Source organism: Eucyclogobius newberryi, unplaced genomic scaffold (genome assembly GCF_026437365.1).
Source record: "Eucyclogobius newberryi isolate DKJ021-1_F unplaced genomic scaffold, fEucNew1.0.hap1 SCAF_21, whole genome shotgun sequence".
Classification (NCBI taxonomy): domain Eukaryota; kingdom Metazoa; phylum Chordata; class Actinopteri; order Gobiiformes; family Gobiidae; genus Eucyclogobius; species Eucyclogobius newberryi.
In genome coordinates this window covers 712,353-721,440 of record NW_027315846.1, presented here as the reverse complement: position 1 = coordinate 721,440, position 9,088 = coordinate 712,353, and the positions used below count along the sequence as shown (strand labels likewise).

Below are 9,088 nucleotides of genomic sequence, written 5' to 3'. Positions count from 1 at the left end.
GAACGGGTTTGCGCGTCGATATTTTTCCGTAAATGGCGAAAAACGCGCTGAGATATAACGATAACCTTCAAGTGAATTCATGTCGTGAGCATTTCTTCCATTTCGGGTTTGTTTTCAGCGTTGAGTTCCTGCGCCGAAGCGGTAAACGTCGATCGGAATGACGTCTACGACATCAGCAAACGTTCTCCGAAGAGCCTCCAGCTGCTCGATCCTCTGCCCCAGAAAATAAACGAAAACTGAATGGAAAAACGGGGAATAAAACGTGTTCATTAAGGTCAAATCTGGGACAAAAAAATGGGCCGTGGAGACATTTTCGAATCCATTTGTCTCGTTTGTGATTGTCACGATTCAGCCGAAGACCGTGAGCCTCATCCCGCCTGGACTCGGCTTTTACGGAGTAGGTTTTCCATGTTCTTTTGTCGCTGCCGTTTGTGTGTCTCTGTCCCGGAACCTGAGACACTCTTGTCTTCTCCAAATAACTAGGTCACGCACTTATTTCGTCCACGGAGATGTTTCCATCCATAACACGCTCATGTCCCTCCACCATCTTCACCCCCCGCGGCCAGAGAACGTCCCGCGCCTCAGAATGACTCAAACGAAAAACACCGAAACAGCTCGAAATCCCTCTCATATTCAGGCTGAAAGTGATATAAATAAATATAAATAGTGATCATATATTTAGTGATGTAATAGTGATGTTTAATATTCAGTTTGGTAACGGGGGCTCAAATAAACAAACAAACAAACAAAAATGAAAAAAGAATACAATAAATAAAATAAATAAAATAGATAAAATAAATAAAATAAATAAAATAAATAAAATAAATAAAATAAATAAAATAAATAAAATAAATAAAATAAATAAAATAAATAAAATAAATAAAATGTTTTCAAGTGGAGGAGGAGCAATTCTTTAGCGTAAATACCAAACGTATTTGCAGCAGTGGAAAGTATCTCATTACAAATACTCGCCTTACTGTAATCGAGTACATTTTTGGAATAACTAGTGTTTGAGTAACATTATGTACTTGTACTTGTTCTTGTGTATAATTTGATGATGTAATAGTGATGTAGTTCCATTAAAAATCGTCCAAAATGCTACAAAGATTGCGTTAAAAAGTAATATTTCTACTTAGTCTACTTTACATAAGTACAGTCAGCAGTTTGTATCACATGGCTCGATGTCGTCATACTGAAGTACACAGTATTTGTCATATTTGGTGTTGGTTGTTTTCGGTTGTTTTTGTGGCTTCACAAGCTTTAGTTTCATTTTAAACTCCGTAAAGACAAAACCTGGGACTAAACCCGCTCTTTCCCGGGTCTAAACCCCATTCCCCAAAAGCCCTCTGCATTTGACCCTTTCCGAACTCAAGACACCAAATAAAAGCAAAACGTCCTCTGCATTTGACCCGTTCCGAACTCAAGACGCCAAATAAAAGCAAAATGTCCTCTGCATTTGACCCGTCCCGAACTCAAGATGCCAAATAAAAGCCAAAACTCCGGTGGTGTTTATTCTGGTGTGAAACTTTATGGACTCTTTATGGGAAATGTTCAAACCATGAAACGCTCTGTATAAAACACGTGGAAAAGGGAATGACATCATTAAAAAAAACACAGGAAAAAAAACACAAACAAACCTCACATCGTTTTCATACAAAAGTCACATAAGTTATCAGCTCAAATGTACAAAGTAATTTCTATTTACAGCTATTTACACAAGAGAGAGAAATGAAACGGGTTCAAGGCACGAATACTGCGGCGACGCTTTGACCGAGGAGAGTTTGGAGACGCGAAACAGCAAAGAGCCAAGAAGGAGAGAGACATTCAGCAAACTGCATAAATAACAAACTAACGACAGAGACCGGAACACTGTTTACTTCTCCAAAGCGTTTATTAAAGGAGACCTATGACGCTATTGGATATTGATCTGATATTGATCTGATATTGATCTGATTTTGATCTGATTTTGATCTGAAACGACTTAATAAAAGAAGACGGACCATGTGACGAGTGTTTTTATTTATCTACCGTGATTATTCAGGTCACAGCAGAACAAAAGAACAAAAAACTAACAATCGTGATCGTTTCGGAAGCGAAATTAAGTCTTTTTATTTCGCAGTAAAGCAGAACGATGATCGACCGACACATTGGGGCGATGTTTGCACGTTTGAGCGCTTCTCGACTTGGCGGCTTGAATCGTACGTCTTCACACCAACTCTGGATCTGGGCCGGACGCGTGTGTGGAAATATCAACTTGGGCCATAAGGGAATCTCTCTGAAGAGGACTTTGAGGAGGGAAAAGCTCACGTGTCTCCTTTAAAAGCACCCAGCGCAGATCCTTTAAGTGCTCACATGAACCGCGCTCTGTGCCCATAAAGGACGTCTGACCAATCCTGCATTTCCAGATCCCTGTCCAGAGCTTTAGTGGTAATCCAGAACATTTACATACTTTTAAGATGTATATTGTGACAGAGTAAAGTAGTTCAGAAACCCTGGAAGAACCTTTAGAAGAACCTTTAGAAGAACCTCTAAAAGAGCATTTAGAAGGCCCTTTAGAAGAAACTCTAGAGGAACCTTTAGAAGAGCCTCTTAGAAGAACATTTAGAACCTTTAGAAGAACCTGCAGAAGAACATTTAGAAGAACCTCTAGATGAACATTTAGAACCTCTAGAAGAACATTTAGAAGAAACTCTAGAGGAACCTTTAGAAGAACTTCTAGAAGAGCATTTAGAAGGCCCTTTAGAAGAAACTCTAGAGGAACCTTTAGAAGAGCCACTAGAAGAACATTTAGAACCTTTAGAAGAACCTCTAGAAGAACATTTAGAAAAAATCTAGACGGACATTTAGAACCTCTAGAAGAACATTTAGAAGAAACTCTAGAATAACCTTTAGAAGAGCTTCTAGAAAAACATTTTGAACCTTTAGAAGAACCTTTATAACTTTTAGAAGAACCTCTAGAGAAACCTTTAGAACAGGTTCTAAAATAACCTCTAGAACCTCTAGACAACATTTAGAGCCTTTAGATAAACCTCGATCAGAACCTCTAGAAGAACCTCTAGTAGAACAGTAAAAGTTAGAAATTCTGAATGTAAACATCATTTCATAAAAGATTCTGTGGATAAACTGCAGATAAATGTTCTTGTTTTAATTTAAATCGAGAAACGTGGAGTAGAAAAGGCCCAAAGGGGAAAAACAGCTGCCAGCAAAACAGTGTAAACAGCAGAGCAACCAAGAAGCGCCGTTTTCATCTTTAAAACTATTTCCAAACGATGCAATTTATCCCAAATCCTCCACAGTTGTAAATCCAGACAAGGTGAAGCCTCCAGAAAACCAAAAAATCACTTTCAAATTTCAATCCAAAGCTTTGCATCGTCTTCCATTTCTGTTCAACAAACGTGTCGGTCCGGGAATCTTTAACTTAAATTTCACTCCAAAGTTTGGCATCGTCTTCCATTTCTGTTTAACCAAAGCGTCGTTCGAGAGCCGATGTCCGGGAAGGCAACGCAACGCGTCCAGGATCGCTGAATGTCAATCCAAACTCTTCCGGCCGGAGTCCCACCTCGCGGCGTCTGAAGGTCCTACACATAGTGGTCCTTGACGTCCTCGCCGAGCCGCGCCGCGTTCAGGTTCTTGCAGCGATTGTCTTTGGGGCTGTACTTTGTCCGATGCGGCGCTCGGACCGGCAAGCTCTGGCCGGCCCCGCCCGCGTCCGTCGGCCCCTCCCCCTCTTCCATCCTCTCCGGGGGCGGGGCCATCAGCTTCCTGCACTCGTAGGCGCCGTCCTTGTGGCGGTTGTCCCGGGGCGAGGAGGGCTCCCGCAGCTGATTGTTGACGGTCAGCTCGTCGGGCCGCGCGCTCGACCTCTCGCGCTCTTTCTTACGTTTCCGAGTCCACCAGACGCAGACCACGACGCAGAAGAGCCACAGGAGGCAGAAGACGGCGATCAGGAGCGGCATCAGGTATTCTGAGGGCGGAGCAAAGGCGGGTTATTGAGACGGGATGAACAAACCACTGCATCATCATCAGCGTTAGCAGCGTTAGCAGCGTTAGAAGAGTTAGCAGCGTTAGCAGCATTAGCAGCATTAGGAGCGTCAGTAGCGTCAGCATCATCATCAGCGTTAGCAGAGTTAGCAGCGTCAGTAGCGTCAGCATCCTCATCAGCCTTAGCAGCGTTAGTAGCGTTAGTAGCGTTAGTAGCGTTAGCAGCATTAGCAGCCTTAGCAGTGTCAGCAGCATTAGCAGAGTTAGCAGCATTAGCATCAGCGTTAGCAGCGTTAGCAGCATTAGCATAATCATCAGCGTTAGCAGCATTAGGAGCGTTAACAGCGTTAGCAGAGTTAGCAGCGTTAGCAGCGTTAGCAGAGTTATCAGAGTTAGCAGCCTTAGCAGCGTCAGCTGCGTTAGCCGCGTCAGCCGCGTTAACATGAGGCGCTGCAAGTGGCCTAAAGACTTGACAGTGAAAGGAAACTCACCGATGCTTGGGCCCTGTATGATCTTCACTTCCATCACCGACAGCAGGATGGCGCTGTCGTGTCGTCGGGACAGCGAGGAGATGATGGAGGAGGAGGCTGAGTGGATCTGAACGCGCTCCGAGTCTGAAGACCGGCCGTCCGACTCAAACGACTAAAGAAGAACACAGGAAACGTTCATTACTTAATGAATGACATTATTTCACTCATCTTAGTATCTTCAAGTGCATATTACAGTTTGATTTGAATAATGCCTAATTTAAATAAATATATGCATTTGTAACGTCTAGATTAGACTGTAACTCCTGTTCACAGCGTGTCCTAAAAGCTCCACAAAAAGCTCTCAACTGGTTCAAAATGCAGCAGCAAGATAACTAACAGGAACTAAAAGAAGAGAGCACATTACGCCGGTGCTGAAGTCTCTTCACTGGCTCCTGTTGAGTTTGGAATCACATTTAAACTCCTCCTCCTGATTTACAAAGCCATAAATGACACGCCCCCATCCAACCTCAAAGATGCTATAGAACTGGTGGTCCCAAGAGTCTCTAAAAGCACAGCAGGAGGTAAAGCCTTCTGGTGGTGCCAAGAATAAATAAATGAAATTAAATAAATAGAATAAATAGAATAAATAAATAAAATAAATAAGATCTGTTCAAGTGGAGGAGGACGTCATCGACACAGTCTCTTCATTTAAGACCAGGCTTAACTAGATTGAATGCTTTTGTTCACCATGATTTCTATTCTAATCTTTTGTGAGAGGTGATCGAGCCTTTTCTGTCCCTGCTCCTCAGTTTAGGAAAGGTCTTAAGACTCAGCCGTTGTCCTTTGTTCGCCGTGTGGTGTTTCGCTCTTCTTTCATACGGTTGTTTCGGTGTTTGCGGCGCTTTGTTCGACCTTGTCCTTGACTTTAAAGCGCTTTATCGAATACATTTGAGCCGATTCGCCAGATCTGAGGCCGGATCCCGTCAGTATGGAGCTTCAGGACAAGTCTGACACGAGTCATCGCTCACGGCAGACATCTCTCGCAGTGAAAGTGAGTCAGACCGTGGCTCTAGTCTGCAGACTCCTCGGCCTCTGCGCTGTCACATCCGACCGACACTGAAACACTCGGGTCTTTGTGGCGTGAGCGAGGAGCGGCCGCCACTCCTCTTCCTCTGTTTGTGCCTCTAAACCTCCTCAAACACCAGCCCACAGAGAGACGGCGATACAGCCATTACCGGATTACAGCCCGGAGAAGAACGCCTCTGCTCGGGGAGGGGACGCCCCAGAGACGAGCTAAACTCACCTACACTCCAACGCTCACACTTTTGAATCGCTTTCTTTGTGAGCTGTGACTTCGCCGGGATCTGATTAGGTTTTAGCTCCAAATGCACGTTTTACGAGACTCTGTAACACTTAGAAATAAAGTTGTGCTGCACTGTCTCTGCTGCTGGTCAGGTTTAAAATAAAAATATATCCCACTTATTTCCAGTCAAATCAAACATTCTGGGACAAAAAATATCCCTAAATTCGCAAAAATGTACAGTATTTTCCAGAGTATAAGTCGCACCAGCCAAAAAATGCATCATAGAGAAGAAAAAAAACATATATAAGTCATGGGTCAAGTCTGGAATATAAGTATAAGTATAAAAAAAACTATTAAAACGTTTAGTCCGGAAAATACGGTAATGAGCCTTGTTGTGGTTTCCGAAAGGACATTTTTATACTTTATTACAAGTCCCCAAATCTCATATTTTTGCTTCAGCTTTTAAAGAAGAATTGTCAAAACTAAACAAAAGCCCAAACTCGTGTCCGTCAGAGTATCGGCTTTACTCACTTCTATTTACCAAAGAAAGTCTAGGTGTGATTCAAATCTGATCGAGCCAAAATGACATACAAAGAGTCACGCGTTTGTTTCAACTCTAACGGTTCAGAAACGGCTTCAGTTTTGAGTGGAGCTCAGTCTGAACCCGCTCAGTCTGAACCCGCGTTCAGTCGACTCTGATTGGGCCGTCTGAAGCCCGCCCCCCACAGAAGGTCGACCCCCTTCGCAAACACGACTCCTGAGGTTCTCACTGAGTCCGCGTGGCCCTCGTTCGGGCGTGGTCAGGGTCAAAGTGTCCAAGAGAGTCGTCTGGACAGGCTTTTGTTTTAAATCGAAGTCATTTTCAATCTGAAGACACTGGGCTGATGATTTATACTGCTGCGAACTAGATTAGTCTTGCCCTAAGGGAGTTTTACAGCCCGATATCAGAAACGGCGTCTAGATCGTCACACGTCCAGCAGATTTAAGTGAACTCGCAGAACAGTTAATCAACAATACAACGAAACAAAGGTTATTGGTGGTCTGTGCGTTACCATGGCGACCTCCACGGTGTCGGCGCTGGTCGTGGAGCGCTCGCAGAGGATCAGCAGCGTCCGGTTCAGGGCCAGAGTCTGAGTCACAGGGAGGAACCGGAGCTCGGAGCAGATCTGCTGCACCGTCGTGCCCTGGAGACAAACCAGACGCTTCATCATGGACTTTGCACCGTAAAAGGACCCGCGGGTCGAGATGAAACCCTGCCTTACCCGAGGTACTTTGTCCCGGCTGAAGATGAGTGAGATCCGGGCGCAGTCTGGGTCCTGGGGCTCAGAGTCGGGCTGACAGCTCGTCTGTGGCGGTGAGGGGGTGTCGTGGGAGGAGCAAACACCCGCTCGCTCACACGGCTCAGAGAAACACGAGAGAAAGAGCTGCTGCGTGCACCGCCCTCCTCCGGGACACACGGGGGCGCTGTCTGACGAGGAGTCCGAGGAGGAGGAGGACGAGGAGGAGGACGAGGAGGAGGACGAGGAGGATGAGGAGAAGGACGAGGAGGACGGGGGGAGGAGGCACGAGGGAGGACCACAGTAAACCTGAGGACGGACAGAGAGGACGAGGTAGTGAAGACTCATGAACGTCCAGAATGAGTCCAGTGAGAGTCCAGAGTAAGACCAGAGTGAGACCAGAGTGAGTCCAGAGTGAGTCCAGAGTGAGTCCAGAGTGAGTCCAGAGTGAGTCCAGAGTGAGTCCAGAGTGAGACCAGAGTGAGTCCAGAGAGAGTCCAGAGTGAGACCAGAGTGAGACCAGAGTGAGTCCAGAGTGAGTCCAGAGAGAGTCCAGGGTGAGTCCAGAGTGATTCCAGAGTGAGACCAGAGTGAGTCCAGAGTGAGTCCAGAGAGAGTCCAGAGTGAGTCCAGAGTGAGTCCAGAGTGAGACCAGAGTGAGTCCAGAGTGAGACCAGAGTGAGACCAGAGTGAGTCCAGAGTGAGTCCAGAGTGAGACCAGAGTGAGACCAGAGTGAGTCCAGAGTTAGTCCAGAGTGAGACCAGAGTGAGACCAGAGTGAGTGTAGAGTGAGTCCAGAGAGAGTCCAGAGTGAGTCCAGAATGAGTCCAGTGTGAGTCCAGAATGAGTCCAGTGTGAGTCCAGTGAGTCTGACCTTGGAGCAGCGCACGTGTCCGTCCGCACACCGGCAGCTGTTACACTGCTCCGTCCAGCGCTCGCCGTGGGCGACCTGCCGACCGCCGACCAGGCACGAGAGCCCGAAGCCTACGACTGAGGGAGCGAGCGGCGCGTTAGTGCAAGAGAGAAAGGACGTCTGACCACACAGTGACCACAGCAGAAAGACACTCACAGTCCTGGCAGCGCGGCCCGGCGTGTCCCGCGGCACACACGCACTTGAACCCGTGGATCTGGTCGACGCAGGTGGAGCCGGCGGCGCAGGGCGAGGACTGGCACTCGTCGATATCTGAGGGGAACACGAGAGGGAGAGGACGCTTTATGAGCCTGTTCTGACCGACACGCGGCCCCTGGACACACCACGGCCAGACCAACTCGCCGGCCTTTGTGCAAAGCGTCGTGACAGACTTACTGATGCGACAGTCGGGTCCGGCGAATCCAGGAGCGCACTCACAACGGAACCAGTTCACTCCGTCCACACACTGACCCCCGTTATAACTGAGGAGACAAACAGCACCGAGGTGAACCAGAGAGTCAGGACAAACCAGGACTAAACCAGGACTAAACCAGGACTAAACCAGGAATAAACCAGGACTAAACCAGGACTAAACCAGGAATAAACCAGGACTAAACCAGGTCCAAACCAGGACTAAACCAGGACTAAACCAGGTCCAAACCAGGACTAAACCAGGTCTAAACCAGGACTAAACCAGGACTAAACCAGGAATAAACCAGGACTAAACCAGGTCCAAACCAGGACTAAACCAGGACTAAACCAGGACTAAACCAGGAATAAACCAGGACTAAACCAGGACTAAACCAGGACTAAACCAGGTCCAAACCAGGACTAAACCAGGACTAAACCAGGACTAAACCAGGTCTAAACCAGGACTAAACCAGGAATAAACCAGGACTAAACCAGGTCCAAACCAGGACTAAACCAGGACTAAACCAGGACTAAACCAGGACTAAAGCCCCAGACCTGGACGTTAAGTCAAGCTCTCTCAATATTTTAACCCTTTCACAATATAAACTCGTGGTTGTATTAGAACAGTTTTGGCTCCGCACTTTGGCTGTATCACACTCAAAGCTTTGTTTAAAAAGTAGAAAACCAGAACTACAAGACAAACCCGCGAGAGCTTTGCCCCAAAACAAACGGATCC

The 9,088-nt window shown here is 46.6% G+C and overlaps 1 protein-coding gene across 2 annotated transcripts in view; it reads right to left on the bottom strand.

The window, feature by feature from the left end:
- Window positions 1-1,508: 1,508 nt before the first annotated feature.
- The window catches only part of LOC140370096 (protein jagged-2-like), a 70,456-nt gene continuing 62,876 nt past the window's right edge, over window positions 1,509-9,088 (bottom strand). For both annotated transcript variants that reach the window (XM_072457051.1, XM_072457052.1), the window contains 7 exons: window positions 8,338-8,423; window positions 8,101-8,214; window positions 7,906-8,021; window positions 7,017-7,340; window positions 6,807-6,938; window positions 4,473-4,623; window positions 1,509-3,964 (listed from right to left, as the gene is read on the bottom strand). In XM_072457051.1, the coding sequence (XP_072313152.1) occupies window positions 3,579-3,964; window positions 4,473-4,623; window positions 6,807-6,938; window positions 7,017-7,340; window positions 7,906-8,021; window positions 8,101-8,214; window positions 8,338-8,423 (1,309 nt within the window). In that variant the 3' untranslated portion in view covers window positions 1,509-3,578. The remainder of the gene's footprint in view (window positions 3,965-4,472; window positions 4,624-6,806; window positions 6,939-7,016; window positions 7,341-7,905; window positions 8,022-8,100; window positions 8,215-8,337; window positions 8,424-9,088) is intronic.